General features: G+C 51.0%; 1 protein-coding gene and 2 long non-coding RNA genes across 4 annotated transcripts; 2 read left to right on the forward strand and 1 right to left on the reverse strand.

Annotated features, from left to right (window-relative positions):
- Positions 1–861: 861 nt before the first annotated feature.
- LOC116660933 lies at positions 862–9282 on the forward strand. Its single transcript, XR_004316605.1, has 3 exons — positions 862–1136; positions 1223–1424; positions 6303–9282. It is a non-coding gene; the product is annotated as an uncharacterized LOC116660933 (long non-coding RNA).
- Positions 9283–14383: 5101 nt separating this feature from the next.
- On the reverse strand, positions 14384–16775 carry LOC106728663. 2 transcript variants are annotated; one of them, XR_001364921.2, is made up of 3 exons: positions 16582–16775; positions 14827–15167; positions 14384–14687 (listed from the first exon to the last, which is right to left on the reverse strand). It is a non-coding gene; the product is annotated as an uncharacterized LOC106728663 (long non-coding RNA). The 2 variants fall into 2 exon arrangements; XR_004316531.1 differs by having other exon boundaries at positions 14827–16775.
- Positions 16776–18420: 1645 nt separating this feature from the next.
- Positions 18421–21362, forward strand: SLC25A1 (solute carrier family 25 member 1). Its single transcript, XM_032471402.1, has 9 exons — positions 18421–18670; positions 18927–19034; positions 19109–19208; positions 19287–19425; positions 19736–19820; positions 19975–20079; positions 20171–20286; positions 20365–20438; positions 20649–21362. The coding sequence occupies exons 1-9, from the start codon at positions 18586–18588 to the stop codon at positions 20761–20763; spliced, it is 927 nt and encodes a 308-aa protein (XP_032327293.1). The 5' UTR covers positions 18421–18585; the 3' UTR covers positions 20764–21362.
- The last annotated feature ends 1500 nt before the right edge of the window (positions 21363–22862 follow it).

A 22862-nucleotide genomic window follows, 5' to 3' on the forward strand; every position in this document is an offset into this window, starting at 1 on the left:
TTGATGTTATTATGATTGGAATAGTTTTATTTCTTTTTTTCAGATATTTCACTGTTAGTGCGTAGAAATGCAACTGATTTCTGTATGTTGATTTTGTATCCTGCAACTTTACTAAATTTGTTGATTCGTTCTAACAGTTTTTGGTAGAGTCTTTAGGATTTTCTCTATATAAGATCATCTCATCTGCAGACAAAGACAACTTTGCCTGATTGCTTTGGCTAAGACTTCCAGTGCTGTGCTGAACAGGACTGGTGACAGTAGGCACCCATGTCTTGTTTCTGATCTTAGAGAAAGAGCTTTCAACTCTTCACCATTGACTCTGATGCTGGCTGTGGGCTTGTCATATGTGGCCTTTATGTTTAGGTATGATCCTTCTATGCCTAATTCGTTGAAAGTGTTTATCATGAAGTGACATAACTTACCAAAACTTTTTCTGTATCTGTTGAGACAGTCATATGATTTTATCTATTCCCGATAGGAATGTGTCAATGAAGATTGTATTGTTCAAAAACAGGATCTCTCTCCCCAGAAGAAACTATTAAGGGAAGTATGAGATTTTTCCCAAAAATGATAAAGGGAATTCTGGTGTAAATATTCTCCTGCCCTTTGGTTTGGTTACTTAACCCAGGGTGACGATCTTTCTTTTAAAATCACGTCCAGCCCACAGCACAGATTTGGGCAGGTCGCTCACTAACACCCCGGGACAGGAGTCGCTGGCGCCAAGTCATCCGTCCCGGGAACACTGCTCCCCCATCTGCTGCTTTCAGTCTCTTCTGCATTTTCTTCTGCTGCTTGTCTTGCTGGAGGGGAGGTTACCGGCACTCTCGGCTGCAGAATGAGGCAAGTTCAGGGACAAAATTAGAATCTGGGCAGATCTCGACAGGCTGGGACCCAGGTCGCTGACATTTAACTGGGATAAATATAGGGTCTTATGCATTGGCTTTAAAACAGAGAAAACCTGCCCTGGTGTAATTTGAGAGGGGTTCTGTCAAGCCGGATAAATGTAGGTTTTCAACTATCCTGCACTAACCTCGTCCTAGAATTTGGGGCCAGTTCTCGAAAAGACCTGAGTGTCACCATCCTTCACGGGCCCTCCTTCACAGAGCTCCCTCTTTAAGCTAGAAAACAGCTTGCTGGTAAGTGTGAAATAGAAAATATATTTTCTTGACTGCACGAAACAAGTAACTTCTCTACTAATCCATCCTTTATCACCCACGTGCAGGGCCCTGGGACCCAGCCGTAGCCGAGCCTGGGAAGGAGACAGACAAGAAGGAAGGAGGCAGAGATGACAACGTGGGGTGATCAGCATGGCGGGGCGCCTGCTGGGGCACAGTGGCCGGTCCCCGCCAAGAGCCCAGTGTGAGCGCAGCCGTGGCCGCCCCGACCGCGACCCCAGCCCTCAGCGCTGCCACCCGGGACTGCCGGTGAGTCGTTCCCTCTGCGTTTTCCTCTGGACCAGGTTTGAATTTGGGTTCACTTCATCGCAGGTCTAGAAAACTGAGAACGGCTCCTTAGCTAGAATCCTGCCCACTTGTATTAAGTCTTATGCAGGCTGTTTTAAATGTGTAGTGGGGTTCTCTGTCAGAATGGTTATTTCCAGAATCAGGAGTGCTGGGTTCGCTCCACTGGCTAGTGAAGGAAAGCTGGCCTGGGCACGCTGCCTCCCTGGGACAGTGATGCTCGCGCGGAGTACGACTCAGCGGTACTTGGTACTTTAGATGTGGAAGCTATTTTGTGGGATTATTCTGTGTGTCCATCCCCAGCCCCATCCCAGCAAATGCTCAAGGTGTTCTCTGGTCATTGTACAATTAAAATCGCCCCTGCCTGTCTCCAAAGACTGCAAGGTAACCACCCCCACCAAGCTGAGAACCACCGTCTCCATGTTGTCTGGTTCGAATGGTCTCTGACTTATTTTTGGATCCACTGTTCTCAGATGTTAAAACACTGTCTTGTGTCTGTGAGGTGCTTTTACCTTTTCCAAAGGCCATGAGTGTGTGTATGAGCTCTCATCTGAGGAATGGGACTCGGTCACTCATTTTTAAGAACCTGCTATGCTCAAGAAACTGAGTACAAATTCTTGGTGGTATTTGGAGTTGAAATCAGAATTTCGCCATATTAATCCAACACTGATCCCCAAAGTAAGAATAAAGCAACAGTTTAGGAACCCCAGGCCTGCGTGAGGGTCCAGTGCTGTTAAGAGTGTCCAGACCTTTTCTCCTAAAGCCCGGAGACCTGGGCGGCCAAGGACAAGAAGGGTTGCTGACCAGAGCTGGCTGCTCCGTTTCATGTCCCTGTTTGATCAGTGGCACTAGCAGAACGTCAGAATAAGCCAGCTCGCACTGGAAAGTGGACTAAATGAGGCCTCCCAAATGCACGGAAGTGCTGAGTGGAGAAAGCGGGTGCAGGACGGTGTGTGGAGTGGGCTGCCAGTTCGGGGAGATGTCGGCTGGGCAGAGCTTCTCGCTAATTCTCTAACTGAGGGTCAGCACACTTAGCCCCAGGTGAGAATGGTCTCTATATCCTTAAAGGCTCCTGAACACAAAGCACCAGCGTCTGACAGAGGCCTCGGGTGCCCCTTTGCTGGAAGAGTTTGCGACTGTGTTACAGCCTGTGTTTGATACTCTGTTTTCATTGTGAAATGTTGCCCTTTGAGCTGTCCTGTGTTTCTCTGCACCGACTTACTCTCCCTTGATTTTTGGAGGCGGACTGAGCTGAGGCGGATGCAGTGATGCGGGCTCAGGTGGGCGCCCCCTTGTGGTGGCCCCTGTCTCCCCGCCACCACTTCACTCTGACCCCAGGTTGATTCCCAGAGGGGTTGAGGCCTTGTTTTGTTTTTTTCTTTTTGTGACATTAAATATTTTGTACCTCGTGTAAGACAAGTTATTTTGGGCTGGTCTGAGGACAACTGGACCAGTTTTCCAGCTGGAGGAAGCATCTCTGATCCCAGGCTCTCAGAGACTAAAAGGCAGCCCCATCCCATGGCTGAACATTCAGTCCAGTCTTTTTCTTCCTTTAACCTCTTTATTCAGGTATAATTTAAAGGCTGTAAAACTCATCTATCCTAAGGGCACAGCTCAGTGGCTGTCCGTCCGTCTGTCGTGTCGCAGAGCAGGCCAGGCTCGGGGCCAGAACATCTCCGTTGCCCCGGGAGCACCTCCCCTCCCGGCCGACCTGCTTCCTGCCTCTGCAGCGGTGCCTCCTCTGGGCGTTTCAGATAAACGCAGGCGCAGGGCGAGTGGTCTTCCACGTCTGGCTCCCTTCACTCGCAGCTGTGCCTGAGGTCCGTCCCGTGGAAGCTGCGCTCGGCCGCTAGTGCCCTCCTGTTGCTGAGAAACAGTTTGTTTTACGGACGGAGACCACACTGTGTTTCTCCACTCACCAGCCGAGGGACACTTGGGCTGGTTCCAGTTTGGGGTTAAGAATATCGCAGCTACAAACACTCGCCTGCAAGTCTTTGTGCAGACGTATATTTTCATTTCTTCTGGGTCAATACGTAGGAGTGTAATTGCTGGGTCATGTGCTAAATTTGCTTTGCTTTTTAGAAACTTCCAAACTGCTTTCCGCAGCGGCCGCCCGGTTTCACATCCCCACCAGCACGTATGAGGGAGGGTTCTGGCACTTCCATGTTCACGTCGAGACTTGATGCTGTCTTTTGATTACAGCAATTCCAGTGGTTGTCTCAGTGCCTCATCATGGGTTTAATTTGCTTTTTTCTTACGCCTGATGATGTTAAGTATCTTTTCTTTTCAAGCAGTTATTAGCCATTCATGTATCTTTTTGGAATTTAAAACTCTTGTCCATGTCTTAATTAGCTTATTTGTCTTGCTGAATTTTTAGACTTCTTTATATATTCTGGATAGAAGTCATTTATCAGCTATGTGATGTACATATATTTTCTCCCAGTCTGTAGCTTGTCTTTTTATTTTCCTAATGATATCTTTTGAAGGGTAAAAAGTTTCAATCTTGATAAAGTCCAACTTCTTAATCAATTTTTTTCTTTTAACGGATCATGCTTTTGCAGTCCTAAGAGCCCTTAGCCTAACCCAAGGGCGTGGTGATTTCCTATATTTTTTTCTCCTGGTTTTATAGATTTAACTCTTACATTTAAGTCTGCGGTCCATTTTGAATTAATTTTTGTGTATGATGCATGCTAAGGGTGTAAGGTCCTTCCTTTCCTTTTTTTTAAGGGGGTGCATATAGATACTCAGTTGTCCCAGCATCATTTGTTGAAAAGACTGTCCTTCTGCACTGAATCGTCTCGGCACCTTTGGTGAAAATGAATTGACAATAAATGTAAAGATTTATTTCCGGATTTTTAATTCTCTTCCATTGGTCTGTGTGCTCAGCCTTATGCCAGTCACGCAGTTACCATGGCTTTATGTTAAGTGTGAAATCAGATAGGGCTGGTATTCCAACTTGTTTGCATTTTGCAAAACACTCTTTGACACTGTTTGAAACTAGGCCTTTTGAATTCCCACATAAATTTTAGGATTAATTTGTCAACTTCTATTTAAAAACCTACTGGGATTTTGATAGGGCTTGCACTGAATTTGTCAATAAATTTGGCAAGAATTGTCGTCTTGAATTTTATATGCATTCAACACGGAATGTCTTTCCATTTATTTTCAATGACATTTTATACTTCGAATACACAAATCCTGAAATTCTTTTGTTAAACTTATTTCTAAGTTTTGCATTATTTTTTGACATTATTATGCACAAGACTGTTTTGTTCATTTCATTTTAATTGTTTTTGCTAGTATTTAGAAATAGAATTGATTCTTTGTGTATTCATCTGTATTCTGTGCACTTGCTACACTTATTTACTAGTTCTTAGCGTGTTAGTGGATTTCCTGGGGTTTGTGAAACACTGTGTCATGGTTACCTGCAGACACACGGTTTTACATCTTCCTTTGTAACCTCAGTTCTGTTCAGCTTGTTTGTTTGTTTCAGTGTTGCATTGACTAGACCATCCAGTACAGTGTCGAACAGAATTAAAGAGAATGAACAACCGTGACTTGTTTGTCATCTTAGGGGGAAGAGTTTAGTCTTCCACCGCTGAGTATGGTGTTAACCGTGGGTTGGGGGAAGTTAGAGTTTCTGTCCTGAGAAGGTGTTTGATGTTGTCAATTGCTTTTTCTGCGTATGTTAAGATGGTCATGTGGTTTTTGTCCTCTGTTAGTGAAATGTGTTATGTGAACTGATTTTGGACATTAGCCAATCTTGCATTCCTGGTCATGGGGTATGACTGCTTTTGTGTGTTGCTGGATTTGGTTCACTGATAATTTAGGATATTTTCTGTCTATTTTTGTGACAATTGGTCTGTGGTTTCTTTTTTTGCGATGTCTTTGTCTGACTTTGTAAGTAGGTTAGTATTGGCCTTAATGAATGAGATGGGAAGTGGTCCCTCCTGTTTTCTGAGAGAGTCCGTGAAAGGCTTGTTGTTTATAACTTCTCTGCAGATTTGCTAGGATTCTAAAGAGAAAGCCTTCTGGGCTTGGGCTTTTCTTTGTGGGAAGATCGTAAACTATAAAGACAACATCTTTACTTGCTATAAATATGTTCAGATTTTCTGTTTCTTGTTGTCAGTTTTGGTCATTTATCTTTCCTGGGACTTTATCCAAATCATGTAATTCTTCTAAGTGCTGGCATAAGCCTTTCATGGCATTCACTGAGGGTCCTTTACATTTCTTAAGGATCACCAGTCATGCCCTCTCCTCCATTTCTGATTCTGGTAATTCGTGTCTTCTCTTTTCTTCTTAATCAGTCAAAGGTTTGTCAGTTTTCTTGACTGTTGTGAAAAGCCAGCTTTTTATTTCCATGATTTTTCTCTCTTCCTCTTCTGTTCTCCTTCCTTGATTTCTGCTCTGCTCTTCACTTGTCGCCTTGGGTTTAGTTTGCTCTTCTTTTTCTGGTTTTGTAAGGTGGAAACTTACTTTACTGATTTATGATCATCCTTCTTTTCCAGTCTTGACATTTAAAACTAAACCATTTCCCTCTAAGCAGCACCTTACCTCCAGCCCCGAAATGGATGTTTTGTGCTTTTTATTTCATTCATGTCACTGTATTTTCTGACATCAGTATAAACATTCACACACTCTCATGTTCTGAAGAAGGATCTTCTTCAGCCCAGGAGGCTCTAGTCAGTATTTCAACGTTAGCATATGGTCAGTTACTACTCAGACAGGTTTTTCCCTCTTGATCAGCGTAGCTGTGAAATAGTAAAGAGATTCAGAGTTAGGACTGCATGATCTGTCTTTCCGATTTTAAATTTCTCTTTCTCTAATCTTCATCACATCCAGCACTAGCTGGGAAGACACTTCAAACCCTTAACATCAGCCAGCGTAAAACGAAGTCTCACGTGACGGTGGAGGAGGGAACTTTCTGGAAGTGAGACTTGGGCACAGTGTTGCCCCATGACCGAGACATCTGCTGGACACGCCAGCCTTGCGGCGCTGGGCGACCACTGCCGGGTCAGCCCAGATGAGCCATGGTACCTTCAGCAACACCGAGGCCTGGAATTAAAGCTGGTAAAGGTGAGAAAGAAGACAGAGGCCCGGGACCGCAGGAGACGGCGGTGACAGAAATCCCAGCTGCGGGTCACGTGAGTGTCTCAGGTCAACTGTGGCTCATCAGCAGCTGCATCCCATCAGGTGCCAGATGTTCCGTCTATGAATTGCTTCTGGCACAGGTTTGCGAAGTGAATTGTTGAGGCATTTTCGTACAGCCATTTGGAAGCTGTAGGCTCCAGGAAGTGGTTTGGGGGCTCTATTTTAAGGGCTTTAATGGACCGTTAGGAACCCATGTCCTTTTGTAGTGAAAGCAGCGACTGTCTGCCATGGTTTCTCCCCGTGCCTAATCCCGGCATCAGATACTTGGCTGCAGGATGCTGGGCCTTCCATCCTCATCAGCCAGTCCTGCCCCGACCAGCCTTCGTGGCCCGGTGGAGAAGGGTGACCACGGGTTCTAGGACTTGGACCGCTGTCAGACGTGGTGAGCCGGTGCTGTGGGAGCCGTCGGAGAGAACCCGAGTCAGGGAGGGCCCACGCAGGGGCCTCAGAGCTGCACATTGCCAGCTGTGAAAGTGAGCTTGGGGTGGAGACAGTGAAAAGGCCTGTTGCCAGGAGAGTGTCGCTCTTCCTGGGTGTTGGGGCCTCCACTGCGGGGCGCCTGTAGGATGTACAGGAGGCAGCCAGAGGACAAAGCTGCCACGCAGGTGGGCGCACGCTGTCCTGCAGGCATCGGGGATGGGGCAGCGCATTTAATGAGAGAGTCGTGATCCAGAGCTTGTCGGGGCTCATGGCCAAGGCCCATATGAAAGGAGGGATTCACACCAGGACATCTCCTGTGCTGGATCATCTGTTAGCCAGAATTACTGTCTCCCTTTGGCTTCCTCTGAAAGGATTTGGTGACGGCGGCCTGTATGGTGGGCAGAGGTGTGGACTTTCCTGGAAATAAGCGTGGGGAATTGGTGATGTGCGGAGCGGGGAGTCTAAGGATGCTGGGATGAGTGTGAGACACACACACAGGTACACTCGGTATGACAGATGCTGTATGGTCAGTTTTCAAGGTGGAGTGGACGTGAGGAGAAGGACTCGAGTCCCTCCTCTGTGGGGCCAGGTGGGGACCAAGACAGTGCTCCCTCACAGCCTGCCTGTGATACTCGGGTCACTGGGGAGCTGTGCTTGTCTGGACCCTCATGCTGTTTCAGAAAGAGGCTCTGAAGTTACAGGGCCCCCAGCCAGGAGCAGAGGCTGCTCACTGCACAGCGTCTGTCACTCTCCCCGGTGTGCCCAGGGAGCCACCACTTCTGAACTTCCTGTTTATTCTGTGAAGGTGGATCTTTGTTCCAAATCTGGTCTGGAAGTTTGTTCCCCCAGAAATTAAGATGTTTGTGGGATTAGGCAGGAATGGAGCTTTGAGCTGAGAGTCACAAAAGCAGATTGTGGTTAATTCATTTCACGCTATTATGTGCCTCTCATGCTTTTCTTGAGAAAAGCTCCAGTTTTACTGTAGTGCCTGTTACTTCACTTTTGTAAACCTGAGGCCAACAGATTTTTTTTTTCTATAAGGGTCCAGATAGTAAATGTTTTTGATTCCAGGGGCCAAGTGGTCTCTGTTGCTGCTACTCACCTCGGCAGGTAGCCATAGACAATATGTAAATGAGTGGGCGTGGCTGCACACCAGTACAACTTATTTACAAAACAAGTGGACAGACCACAGAGAAACTGAAAGGATTACCAGGAAATACTGCAGACACTGTGTGCCAGTAACCTAGATGAAAGGACTGATTCCCAGAAGGACTTAGATTACTGAAATAGACTCAAGAAGCAGAAAATCTGAACAGGTCTACACATTAAGACGTCGAATTAGTAACATAAAGCAGTCCAGAGGGAAAACCTGACCCGACAGCTTCACTGGCTGATTCTACCAAATACTCAAGGAGTAGGAAAGAACACTTCTCAGTTCATTCTATGAGGCCAGTAATACCCAGATACCAAAACCAGACAAAGACCCTACAGGCTACAATCCCCAGTGAAATAGATGAAAAAAATCTTCAGCAGTATACTAGCAAACTGAATCCAGCAACATATAAATGTCATTATACACCATGACCAAGTGGGATTTAACTCAGGAATACAAGGTAAGTTTCATATCTGAAAATCAGTTAACATAACATACAATATTAATAGAATGAAAGACATAAACCATATGATCATATCAACAGACACAGAAAAAACATATGACAAAATCCAACATACTTTCATGATAAAAATGCTCAACAAACTAGGAATTGAAGGGAACTTTCACAACCTAATAAAGGGCATCTATGAAAAACACATAGTTGTTATCTTACCTAGTGGTGAAAAACTAAAAGTCTTCCCCTCAAGACCAAGACAAGAATATCTACTCTTGCCTCTTCTATTTCAGCATTTGACTAGAGGTTCCAGCCAGAGCAACAATACAAGAAAAAGTAGTAAAAGGTATCCAGACTTGAAAAGAAGAATTAAAACTATCTCTATTTGCAAATGTCATTGTCTTATATATTGAAAATCCAAAGAAATCCAAAGAACAACTTCTTGAACGACCAAGTTCAGTAAGGTTGCAGAATACAAGGTAAATATACAAAAATCAGCTGTGTTCCTACACACTTGCAGTGAACAATCCGAAAATGAAATTAAGAAAACAATTCCATTCACAGTACCATCAAAAAGAATGTATACTTAGAATAAAATAAAATGCTTAAATTTAATAAAGGAAGTATAAAAATTTTACTCTGAAAAGTACAAAACATTGTTGAAAGTAATTAAAGAAGGTCTAAAGAAATGGGGGGAAAATCCTAGGTTCATGAATGAGAATACTTAATATTTTTGATGGTAATACTCCCCAAATTGATCTACAAATCCAGTGTAATCCCTATCAAAATACCAGGCAGCTTCACCATAGAAATTGATGAGCTAATCTTAAAATTCATACGGAATTGCAAGGAATCCAAAATATCTACAACAGTCTTGAAAAAACAAAACCAAGTAGGAATATTTATGCTTCCAGTTTCAAATTTTCCCCAAAACGTACAGTAATCAAGACAGTATGGTACTGACATAAGAACAAACATGGAGAGGAATAGAATGAGAGTTGAGAAATAAACGCCTACGTATATGGTCAGTTGAATTTTGATGAGGATGCCAGGACATTTCAGTGGAGGAAAGAATAGTCTGTTCAACAAATGATTTGGGGACACTGGATATCCATGTACAAAAGCATGAAATTGGACCCCTACCTCTCATCATATTGAAAAATTAACTAAAAATGGATCATACCTAAATGTAAGGCTGAAACTATAAAATTCTTGGAAGGAAGCAGAGGAATAAATCCTGGTGACCTTGAGTTAAGCAGAACCTTCTTACATATAACATCAAAAGCGCAAGTGACGAAAGAAAAATAGATAAACTGGACAACAAAATTAAAATCCTTTGTGCTATAAATGATACCGTCAAGAAAGTGAAAAAACAACCCACCATTTGGAGAGAATATTTTAAGATCGTGTTTGATAAGGGTCTTGTATCAAGACTATGTAAAGAATTCTTATAATTCAATAATAAAAAAACAAATAAGCTAGTTTACAAATGGATTTGAAGAAGGATTTGAACATATAGTTCTCCAGGAGGATATACAAATGATCAAAAAGCACAGGAAAAGATGTTCGACATCATTAGTCATTGTGGACGTACAAGTCAAAGCCACAGTGAGATATCACTTCACAGCCACTAGGATGGCTTTAATCAAAAGGTAGACAATGACAAGTGTTGCCAAGGATGTGAAGAAATTGGAACCTTCATACATTGCCGGTGGGGATGTAAAATGGCACAGCGATGAAGGAGAAGTATGACAATTCCTCAAAAAGTTAAACATGAAGTTACCATGTGACCTACCACTCCTAGTTATATACCCAAGAGAAATGAAAACATACATCCCCACAAAATATTATACATAGAACATCAGTGGGACTGGTGGAATGTAGACCTCTGAAAATTTAGTCCTCTGTAAGAGCAGCAAAACCACTGGCAAAAATTGTCAAAACAACTTTTTCAGAATTCTGGAAACTAAAGGAGAGGCTTGCAAAAACCCAAAGAACTTTTATTTGAGAAAATTTGCTATTCTCAGAACAGCAAGATTGGTGGCATTTTGATAGCCTTGAAAACCAGCAGCTCCACAAATTGGTGAAATCCAGTAGCCTAACAGCCTCTGAAGAGGTAAGGTGGTTAGGAGCTCCCCCAAAAGCACCTTTCCTAGATAAATGTCGTTCTTTGTCTACTGGTTCCTTGGAAATTTCCATTCACAGGCCTTGTCTTCATTAGACTCGACTGGACTTGCTCGGTGCAAACAGCCTTATCTCCTGGGACATTTGTGATAAACCATCAGCAGCAACTGTTTAACATCACAGCTGCCTGAGGGGATGATAGTAGTGGAGGCAGATAAGCAGACCAAAAAAATTAAAAAAGAAAAGCTGTGGAATGAGATGTTCATAGGGGGGCTTTCAAAAGCTTCAGCATATTTGTGGGAATCTAGAAGACCGTGTACACGTGTCCAGGAAAGAGCTGACGAGGCCCTAAGCTCTCACCTCTGGCTGACCTTGAGGCTCTGTACAAGGAGGAAGTGGAGGCTGGAGGCCAAGGCAGAATTGTCAGCTGCCTTCTGGGGCTCTGAAGATGTGTTTCAACACACATACACAGGGCCTGTCAGCAAAGGCTGAGGCTCGAGGCATGTGAGGAATCTCTTTCAGCTCATTAACTGGACACTAAGCTAACTGAGTAGAGACTTAACTGACTTTACAAAATTAGTTCAAGGAATTTGCTAAACAAACCAACAACAACAATAAACTCAGGTAAGGCAAGGAGTATCTGAGTTCCAGAGTTGTCACACTGTAGTATTTAAAATGTCTAGTTTTAAAGAAAATTATGAAATGTGCAAAGAAGCAAAGTGTAGTCTATACTCAAGGAAAAAAAAAAAAGCAGTCATTGAAGACTGTTGTGAGGAAGCCTGGACATTAGAGTTACTTTTTTAAAAACTGGCTTCAAGATGGCAGAATAAGGGGGAGGGTACAGCTCAGTGGTAGGTCACGTGCACAAGGTCCTGGGTTCAATCCTCGGAACCTCAGTTAAAATACATAAACAAACGAACAAACCTAATTACCTCTCCCCCCCCAAAAAAAATCTGGCTACATAAAGAAGGCAGAATAGAAGGACGCAGAGCTCACCCTCTCCCACATGTGCATCCAGATACGTCCCCACTTGGAACAGTTCTCACAGAACACCTGATGGATTCTGGCAAAAGATCTGGTACACTTGGAGCTACACGGAAAATCTTCACAAAACTGGATAAACAAGGTCCTACTGTACAGCACAGCACACTATATTCAATATCTTGTAATAACCAATAATGAAAAAGAAGGTGAAAAGGAATATATACATATAACTGAATCACTATGCTGTCCACCAGAAACTAACACAACATTGTAAAGGTGACTATACTTCAATTAAAAATAAAATAAATAAAATAATACACTAATTAAAAAAGAAATGAAGTACTGATGTATGCTATACCATGATTAATCTTGGAAATATTAATCTAAATGAAAGATGTGTGATTCCACTTATATGAGATGTCCAGACTAGGGAGTCCATAGACAGAAAATAGGGAAATAGTTGCTTAGACCGAGTGCGGAGTGTGAGAAGTAGGAATGGAGACTGATTACTGATGAGGCTCCTTTTAAGTGATGAAAGTGTTGAAAATTACATTGTCGTGATGGCTGCACTGTCCTGTGAAAAACTAGAAAATTGAATGGCATGCTTTCAACAAATGAGTTAAATGGTATGTGAATTATATCTCAATCAAGTTGTTAAAAATGCTTTTGGGAATCATGCCCATTTACAGGGAAATTATCATGTTTGAGAAAATACTTTAAAATAAAAGACTGTAATTCACAGTGTTTCTTGTTTATGCTTTGCTTACAAAACAAAACCCAACAAATTAAAAAAGAAAATCCAAGCCAAAACTCTTTACTCTCACACCACTTCTGACACCAAAGGTGTTGGTTTTTCTACATCAAACAGTTCTCCAGTTCTTTGTGGACACCAACTGGATGTCCAAGAATCCAGTTCAGTTCTAGCACTAACTCCCCAGGGTTAGGGCAGACCCCTTCCAGGCTGCCCCAACCCCTTCAGATGCCAGTCTCAAGCTCTGGGCCACCTGTACCTCTGACCCTCAGTCTCAAAATCGGGGGTTTCCACGGCCCCCTCCTCAGGGTCAGTAATTTGCTAGAATGGCTCATAGAACTCAGAAAGACACTTTACTTACTATTAATGGTTCACTATGAGGAATACAACTTAAGAATAGCCAGATGGAAGGATGGAGAAGGCACAGCTTGGGTGAAGGGGTGAGTGGCGCTTCTGTGTCCTCTGCAGACACTTCACCCTCCTAGAACCTTGATGTGTGTGCCAAAGTGGAAGTGCTCTGAACCGTGTGGCTTAGGGTCTTTATGGATATTTTATTTGTCATTGGTGATTAACTCAGTCTCCAGCCCCCATCCCCTTTCTGACAGTCAGGATGGGGTGGACGAAAGTTCCAACCCTCCAGTCATGCCTTGGTCTGTCTGGTCACAGGACCCCATCCTGATGCTCCCTGGGCCCCCCCACACACACCAGTCACCTCATTAGCATTCAGAAAGATTCTTATCACTCTGGAGATCCCAGAGTCTTAGAAGTGTTTATGTCAGGAACTGAGTACTGAGAACAAATACTATTTTAAAAGATGTTCCTGTCACTCATATCACTTAAGAAATTACAAGGGTTTTAGAAGTGCAGTGCCAGGAACAAGGGAGGAAGACCCAATATGTATTTCTCATTATATCACAAAATCACACAAGCATTCAGCAACCAGAAAACTCATTGGCATAAGGACGGACAGGTAAAGAACAGTGAAACAGAGTTGAGAATTCAGGAATAAACCTGTACACCTGCAGCCAATTGATTTTTAACAAGGTGTTAAGACCATTCAATGGGGAAAGAATATTCTCTTTAAGGAATGGTGCTGGGACGGCTGGACATCCACACACAGAAGAATGGAATTGTGCCCCTACCTTACACCATACACAAAAATTAACGGGGATCCAAGACCTAAATTTAAGAGGTAAAACTATAAAAATCTGTAAAAGAAAACAGGAAATATCCATGACTTTGTATTTGGCAGTGGATTCTCAGGTACAACACCAGAAGCATGAGCAACAAAAGAAAAAAAAATTGATAATTAAACTTTAGCAAAATTAATAACTTTTGTGCATCAAAGGAGATTGTTAAGAAAGTGAAAAGGCAGCCTAAAGAGTGGGAGAAAGTGTTTGCAAACTGCGTACCTGACAAGAGTCTAGTGTCCAGAATATCTAAAGAACCATCTCCCCATGGTCATTCCTGCGGGAGAGCTGGAGAGGCAGATCCCAGCCTGGCCAGAGGTGATCTCTGCCAGCAGCGGCGGCAATGCCACCTCCACGCGGCAAGCAAGTCACACCGTGGGTCAGGGGACATGGGCACCACCTTTGCAGGAAAGTCCTTTCTCCTGCCTGACTGGTGTGTTAGATATCCTGGACCTCACTGCTGGCTGCAATTTGGGATTTTGGAAGTGCCCTCCCTCCTCACATGTCCTTGGACCTTGGAAGCCCAGTCGGTGCACTTGGGACAACCCTTAGTTACCTACTGAGGACACTGGGCCGGAGGGGACAGAGCCACAGCCACGCCCACAGGGCCTTCAGGACAGTGGCCCGGCAAGAGTCTGTCACCCATCTCACGTTCAGCTGCTCACCGCTCAAATGCCAATAATCACGAGGCAAATGTCAGTAGAAAGGAAAGGTGCTTTATTGAGTAAAGCCAGCAACCTGGCGAGAAGGTGGACTCAGGTCTGGAGACCAACTCCAGAGATTCTGCTCAGGCAGGACAATGAGAAAAGGAAAAAGAGGAAATGATCTCGGTCAGTCATGAAGGGAGGTCCGATTCTTCGTCACTTTCCCGCTGTGTGCAGACCCACTCACTGCTCATCTTACTTTAGATGCTGCCTTGCCCGCGTGGTCCACTAGAGAATCTAGTGGTAGAGTCAGTCATCCTTTACCTACTGAAGTCTTCGCTCTTACTCCTTCTGATCTAGGCAAGGAATTGACAGGTTAGGCGAGGCATTGTGTGCGCTCACTAGAGCGGAAGTCAGGAGTGGTCTCGTTTCTGTAATTAAGGTTTTAAGGGAACAGAAATAGACAAGCAGGAAAGGGGCAAAAGAGCCGCTTACAAAGCCCCGCTGTTGGACACCATTCCGTTCCTGTGGGGTCAGGCACGAAAGCCCATCTCCTGGAACTCCTTCACGCTGACACAGGGCGCTGGGTTCTCAGAGTGGAGGACATCCACTTGGGTCTGCTGCATCTCTGCCGACAGTGTTAGCTGCCTGCTCGTGTGTCCGGGCAGAGCAAACCGCAGTGGTTCTACTGCCCACAGAGATGCAGGTTATTATGAGCAATAGTGTTCATCTCTTTCCTTCATTAGACACCTCGTCTGTGACTCTACTGTCCTGATCACTCACTGCCTGAGCCTGCTCTTCTGCGGCTCACGGAGGCCTGGGAGACTTCAGCTTTTCTACAAACAAGAGGCAGGGGACATGGAGGGGACTTTGTACTTGGGTGGGGGCGGGGGGTGGGCCCGCGGGTTCTGCTCGGTTCCAAGTCCAGGAGGGGGAGCCCAGGGAGACCTTTGGAAGGGTGGGTCCTTTGTGTTGGTGCTGTGGTTATGCTCTGCTGTTGAGCAGTTGACAGGCAGATGCCAATGTGTGGGGCCTGGGCCTCCATGGGGCTGTGATCACACTGGTGGGACTGGTCAGGGCAGACTGGAGCTGTGAACTCGAGCCCCAGTTCCCCACCCCCTACAGGGGACAGTAGCCTGGATGGGGCTTGGTGAGTCCCAGGGCTCGGGGGCCTGTGAGCCTGTGAAGGTGGTACCACCAAGGTCCAGTGACACATGCTTTCCCTTTGCACAAAAGTTTGAGAAACGAATTATAAGCAACAGGGAGAGTCAGGAAGCAGTCTAGGGGCTGCCAAGCAGAAGCCTCCCCCTCACTTGTTCAGCAAACGCTGGAGCGCCCACTGGGTGCTGGGCGTTACTCCAGACAATGGCATCAGTGAGCAGCACAGAAAACCCTGGCTCAGTTGCATTCACATTCAGTGAGGCTGACAGATGGGCAGCAAACAGTGCGATGAGCTTTGAGGCTGGGGCAGGGGTGGGGCCAGGGTGCTGGTGGAGCCCCACAGAGGGGACATCTGAGGGAGGCTCAGCGGCCAGGAAGAGGGGAGGCAGGACCATGCCACAGGGGGTACGTGGGCAGGGACACAGGCTGTCACCAGCTCTCAGGCCGTACTTGTGGTGGGACCTGTGGCCTGAGGTGAGGGGCCGTGCCAGCCTTTGTGCTGAGACGACTTCGGGGTAGAAGCCAGTAGAGCTAGGCAGGTGGTGACGTGGGCCCAGCCAGGGCAGGGGCTGAGTGAGAGGTGGGCCATGACCCTGCAGTCAACCTGCTTGCGAGTGACTGGGTGTGGAATGAGAGAAGCCAAGGATGCCTGTTCATTTGGGGCCTGAACAACCAGAAACAGGGTTATCACCACTAGGCGCCGGGAGATGGAGGCAGAGGCAGCCAGAGGGAAGGACAGGCACTGGTCTGGGATGAGCTGAGGGGCTCGGGAGGGGATGCTCAGGCGGCGGGGGTAGGGGGCCAGCAGACTGGGCAGCACTGAGGCGGAGGGGCCCAGGCAAGAAGGCCACAGCCCTTCCCTAGTGGAGAACTGGGTCCCGGACCTCCTGACTCAACAAGGAAGTTCGAGGGCCATCCCCCGAGAAGAGCCCCCAGGGCTCCCCGAGTGGAGGGTGTCTGTCCTGCTCCGCCCCCCTCAGCCCTGGTCCCATGGAGGCAGGAGGGGGTTGTCCCTGCTAGGGTGCCTACCCGGCATGGTCTCTCCCAGACCTGCGTGCACGCCGGACACACAGCTTCCTTCTTTCTTACCGGGGGCTTGTTCGGGGTCCCCGACGCACAGCTGCTGTTGTTCTGTGAACACAGTGCTGCCACCCTGCAGCCTCCGCGCCACCTCGCCCTGCTCTCTCCTGTCTGTGTGTCTTCATTGGCCTGTGGGCCCCCGCATGGGCAGCACCTGGTGAAGGCTAGAGGGAGGGCATGGAGCAACTTGTCCTCAGATGGCTGTCAGGTGGGAGGGTTCCCAGGTGTCAAGTGACCAGTCTCCTTAAGAGGGAAGGGCAGCCTGGACTGGCCGAAAGCAGGAAGTGCTGCATGATCTTGGCGATGTTCCTTTGTCCAGAGGACTCAGCCACACTCATGGCCTGCAGTCATGTCCAGTGAAGGCACCAGGCTGGAACAGCCACGGGGGTTCACCAAGACCCCCCACTTTCCATCTGTCTGGTGACAGAGGTCACTGTTGGTGCCCCGAGTGCCCGTCCTCAGTCTAACTCCTGGAGGCTGTGTGCCTGCTGCCTGCCCCCCTAGGACTGGATGGCACATGGCCTGTCAGGCAGGCACTCCCGCCTCGTGCAGGTGGACAGACTGACCATGCCAGGGAGTCTGCACCCACAAGAGGAGCATGTGGTGGAGCCCTCCCCTCTCCTGTTTGGTCGGGGGTGGCCCAGAGCCCCTAGTTCCCTGTCCCCTGAGGAGGGGAGGGGAGTGGGGAATCAATTCACACTGCCTTTCCGTGGGGGGCTTGGGAAGGGGGGTAAGGGACAGGGAGGACAGAGGAGCATGCTGGCCTCCAGGTGTGGAAGGGGTCAGCGCTCCAGGAGGCCCCTCTGCTCCTCATGCTGGGCGGCTGCCCAGCTGCCTGTGTTGGTGTCGGCCCTCCCACTGTCCTTGCCTCCAGGCACCAGGCTGGAGCTGTCTGGTGTCTTGGCCTTTGGGTGGTCAGAGCTGGCCTGACACCCTGCTCCTTGGGCCCCTGGCCACTCGGGGGCAGCAGGAGCCCTGGGCCTCTCCCTCTGCAGGCCAGCCGCTGATGCCAGTAGCAGGCCCTGCTACAGGCCCCAGCCTGCCCGCTTCCCCTGTGGGTATGCTGCAGCCTCCCGTGGGCCCTCAGCCAGTAGAGCACTAGAAGCAGCACCCTCTACCGAGTTACTAACCTTCCCAAGGAGCGCAGCACCCCCAGAAATACAGAGAACCCCAGGGGAGGTGGAACGCCTGGACGTTATTTTGCAGGGGCCCAAGTATGGCAGCCCCTTGGCCACCTGGAGCGTGGGGCGGCCGCGGTGGCCACTGACTGCCCAAGGAAACCGCCTGCAGCCGCCACACAAGAGGTGGACTCCGACCTCCGGGCCCTCTGGCTGGAGGTTGCCCTCCTGGGGAGTCGTGTGCAAGGGCTCCCAGGCGCACGAGAGTTGGGCGCCCTGTCCACTTTGCGCTGGCGGAGCTGTCCTTTCAGGTCACTTCGCGGACCCGCTGGACAGGCCGTGTAACCTGCACATTAAAGTCGGTTTATCGAGGCAGAGCTTCCCGCGGTGCTGGCGTGGACGGGAGGGACAGAAGAGCTGTGGGACCCCCTAGGGGGCGGGGACCTCTTCGGGGACAAGGACCCCGGATGACCAGGGTGTGTGGGGGTCTTCTCCCCTCCGTGTGCGCTGCTCCGAGCCTAGAATCCTGCCGGGGGCTCGGGGACAGCGCGGCGCTTCGGGTGAGGATCAGCCCCACCCTCCCGGCAGGGAGGAGGCGGCCCTACGCGTTCCGAGGGAGGCGCTCCGGGCTTCGGGGGCGGTACCTTGTCGGGCCCCGCGCGGTCATTGGCTGGAACGTCGGCCCGCCCGGCCTCAGTTTCCCGCGGGCTCGGGGCGGGCCGGGGGCGGGGCCCGGCTCGGACCACGCGGGGCGGAGCCCTGGAGCGACGCGGCCGCTCCTCCTCGGCCCATAACCGGCGCCGCTACCGCTGCCGCCGCCGCCGCCTCCCGCGACCGAGCGCAGGAGCTCGGACCCGAGGCCGCCGCCGCCGCCGGGCCCCCCGCCCCGCCCGCCATGGCCGCGCCCCGCGCTCTGGCGGCCGCCGCGCCCGCGCCCGGGAAGGCCAAGCTCACGCACCCGGGGAAGGCGATCCTGGCAGGTGGGGACATGCACACGCGAATCCCGACCTGGCACCCCGACCCCGCCGCGTTTCCGGAGGGACCGGGACACGGTCTCCGCGGCGCTTCCGGGCAGGCCCAGCCCCCGCCGCGTGTGCCCCGGCGCGCCCCGCCAGGACCGCGGGAGGGGCGTGGGCCCGGCTCCCGGCGCGGCAGGCAAAGTCCGGGTAGGGGAGGGGCGGGGCGGCCGGCGGGGAGGGGGAGGGGTCTCAGCGCGGTCCCGGTCGGTCCCCGCAGGCGGCCTGGCGGGCGGCATCGAAATCTGCATCACCTTCCCCACCGAGTACGTGAAGACGCAGCTGCAGCTGGACGAGCGCTCGCACCCGCCACGCTACCGGGGCATAGGTGAGTGGGGGCGGCCGGCGGGAGTGGGCAGGCCGAGGCCGGCGGGCCGGGTCGCTGACGGCCCCCTCCCCCAGGGGACTGCGTACGGCAGACGGTCCGCAGCCATGGCGTCCTGGGCCTGTACCGCGGCCTCAGCTCCTTGCTCTACGGCTCTATCCCTAAGGCGGCTGTCAGGTGAGGCTGACTCCGGGACCGCGGGAGGGGGTTCCGGCCTTGCTGCGGCCGCTCTCACACCTCTGCCTCCCGGTCCAGGTTTGGGACGTTCGAGTTTCTCAGCAACCACATGCGAGACGCCCAGGGACGGCTGGACAGCACGCGTGGACTGCTATGCGGTCTGGGCGCTGGCGTGGCCGAGGCAGTGGTGGTCGTGTGCCCGATGGAGACCATCAAGGTGGGCAGGTCCCACAGGACGGGGCCAGGTGTGCAGGGGATCTGTCTGGGGAGCCTGGCCCAGGAGGCCCGCAGGAACAGCCTCCTGGAGGCAGTGGGAAAACAAGGTTTCCCTTATCTTAGAAACTTATAAACACAAAACATAAGGTGACACGTGTCTGCTGCCTAAGTTGTGAGAGACACCAGCGAACAGAACGCCAGAGGCTGCAGGTCTGCGGCCTGCTTCGTCCCGAGGCCACATGTCCCCGGGGCCAAGTGTGCCCTGACAGTTACGCCCTGGAAGCCAGTGCCTTGCCTTCCCTCTTTCTCAGGTGAAGTTCATCCATGACCAGACCTCCGCCAACCCCAAATACAGAGGCTTCTTTCACGGGGTCAGGGAAATCGTGCGGGAGCAAGGTGAGCCAGTCCGCCCGTCCTGGGAGAGTGGGAGCTCAGGGACCCAAGCCAGGCTGGAAAGGCCCCCACTTCCCCTTCCTGCCTTGGCTGTCCTGCGGGCTGCGCCCCAGTTCCCAGCTGGGGCCTGTGTGACCCCCGTGCCTGCCTGCCCCAGGGCTGAAGGGCACGTACCAGGGCCTCACGGCCACCGTGCTGAAGCAAGGGTCCAACCAGGCCATCCGCTTCTTCGTCATGACCTCCCTGCGCAACTGGTACCGAGGTGAGTCTGCGCCCCAAGACCCCACCTCCAAGCCACGAACCCTCTCCCTACCCTCCCGTCCTGTCTGACCGCCACCCCCACCCCCATCCAGGGGACAACCCCAACAAGCCCATGAATCCGCTGATCACCGGTGTGTTTGGAGCCATCGCGGGCGCAGCCAGTGTCTTCGGGAACACGCCCCTGGACGTGATCAAGACCCGGATGCAGGTGGGGGCGGGGCCACAGAAGGGGGCGGGGCCTGGGCCGGGCCAGCCGCTGAGTCCTATGGCTGCCTGTGTCCTGCAGGGCCTGGAGGCGCACAAGTACCGAAATACGTGGGACTGCGGCCTGCAGATCCTGAGGAACGAAGGGCTTAAGGCGTGAGTAGGGGAAGCGCAGGGCTGCTGTCCCTACTCCAGGCCCTTCCTGCCTTCTCTCTGGGCCCCCCACCTCCTGTCCTCTGACCCAGGCCGTTCCCAGTGAGTCCTGCCATCTGCCTCTGTTCCTGCTCCGCCCACCTTTGGACCCACCCCTACTTTTCAGAGACACCATCTTCATCTGCCTCTTTGCCCCTCTGTCCCCGCCCCCAGATTCTACAAGGGCACTGTCCCCCGCCTGGGCCGGGTCTGCCTGGATGTGGCCATCGTGTTCGTCATTTATGATGAGGTGGTGAAGCTGCTCAACAAGGTGTGGAAGACAGACTGAGCCCCGGAGTCGAGGGGCTGCCCCAGCCCCTCCAGGCTGGCTCCCACCACCCCTTCTCACAATTCCAGTGCTGTTGTGCCAAAAGGCCCCTCCCCCATCCCTCGCACTCCATGGCCTGGGTCTGCCCCTGTGGCCGTGAGTTCACGTGTCCCGTAGTGCCATGAGTCCCCTGTGGTCAGTATGATGCCACATTGTGTCCATGTGTCCAGCTGAGGCTGGTGCCCCTCTGGCCTGTGAATCTGCGCCCACTTGTCCACGTGCTTACTCATATTTGCCTGTGTTTCATGTTTTGAGTCCCGTGACCCTGTGCCCGCTTCCCGGGGTGCCCGTGTGGCCTGGTCCACGGCCCTGTAGCCATGGCCGGGTCCCAGCCCGGTGCCTTCCACCCTGGGCAGCGGGGGCACCCGCCCCGGCCTACCACAGCTGCCTCCGGGCCTCAGCCTGGCCTCACTGCATTCCAGGGGCCGCGTGCCCCCTGCTTCTCCTGCCACTGGCCTTAACTGGCCCTCGGGCCCTCCCTCCGCCCGGGACAGGGTGGCACCTGCCACTCTCAGGACCACCCTTCCAAGGCAGAATAAACCGGATCCTGTTGAGCTTCCTGTCCCTGTGTGGGCCCATCTGTGGGTGTGCAGGGATGGCCATGCCTCTAAGGACATGCCCACCACTCACCCGAGGACATTGCCAAGGGACAGGCATGCTGGTGGGCAGCCTGCTGTGGCCATGGCATCAGCCCCTGGGAGTCCTGGTACCAGGCCAAGGAATGTCTGAGCTCTAAGCAGGCCTTGCCTGTGGCCAAGATCCTGCAGGGTCAGCTAGAGGGCGTGTCCTTGTGATCACTGGACAGGCAGTACTGAATGGGCAGAGCAGAAAGCTGCCCCACGCCAGTGGCTGGGCGTCGGGGGACAGTGCTCTCCGGCTCTTGTCTGCTTGTTGTCCAGCCCATCACTCCCCTGTGGTTTCTCTGAGATTGGCTGCTTGTGGGCAGGTGTTTGGGTGGCCAGTTTCTGGTCCCCTGAGGCCCTTTCTCACTCCATCACCCAGGCTGGGAGATAGTGCCCTTAGGGCAGGAAGGGGTGGAACTGCCAGGGCTTGCGAAGATTCACCCCACAGCTCCGAACCTCAGGAAGGTGTCCGTCTTCCTGGAGCTCTCCTCTCCCAGGAGCCAGGCACAGGTAGGAGCCATGCCCAGTATGGAGGTTGAAGAGCCCTAAATGAGTGTTCTTGTGGCCCAGATCTCCTGGCTGGGGACAAAGACCCATGAGCCATGTGGAGGGGTGTGAGAACAGGACAGGAGGAAGCAGTGCCCCGGGTTGTGTGGCAGCAGAGGGATCTTGTCCAAGTGACTCCAAGGGTAAAGCCACACAAAGGATTTGGCTCAGACTGGGAAGTAGCCTGCCAGCAGGAGCCTCCCAGCAGGCAGAGCCTGTGCCTGGAGCTGTTCCTTTTGTCAGTGGGGAGTGCTCCACCCCAGGACTTCACATGGCACCTGGATCCCTGGCCCAGATCTAGGGGCAAAGCTTGGGCTAGGGAGGTGCATAGGAACATTGTTTTGAAGGACTGGGCCGTGTGCCCTCAATGCTCCCAGGAGATGGAGAAGGGGCCCAGCAGCAAAGCTTGCCTGCTCCTGAGCCAAGACAAGCCACCCAACCTGTTTCCCAACCTGTGAAATGGGGAGACACAAGAACCCACCCCAGTGGGTTATGACGATGGAGTGATGTGACGTCTGTAAGGTGCACAAAGTGAGCCTCACAGGAGACTTCTGGCAGTCCCTCCGGGTTCCGGGTCGTTCCTAGAGCAGGCAAAGCCCAGAAGCTGGATCCTGAGGGGGTTCAATGCCCTGGAATACTGTCCTCCAGGAATGGCATCTGCTCACAGACTGCACACCGGCACCCGGAGTCCTGTCCCTGTACACCTTCGCGAGGAGGAAGGGGCCAAGGCTGCACTGAGCTGAGGACAGGGGATGGGGACTTGGACCAGGAGGGGCAGGGTCCCTGTAGTATCTCCCAGGCCCCTCTCCTGTGCCACACTGCAGCACATGGACAGCAGGTTGCTCACCCAGAGACGTTGATGGAGCTGGGTTGGAGTTCCCTGGGGCTTTG

The sequence above is a fragment of the Camelus ferus genome, chromosome 32, assembly GCF_009834535.1.
Source record: "Camelus ferus isolate YT-003-E chromosome 32, BCGSAC_Cfer_1.0, whole genome shotgun sequence".
Classification (NCBI taxonomy): domain Eukaryota; kingdom Metazoa; phylum Chordata; class Mammalia; order Artiodactyla; family Camelidae; genus Camelus; species Camelus ferus.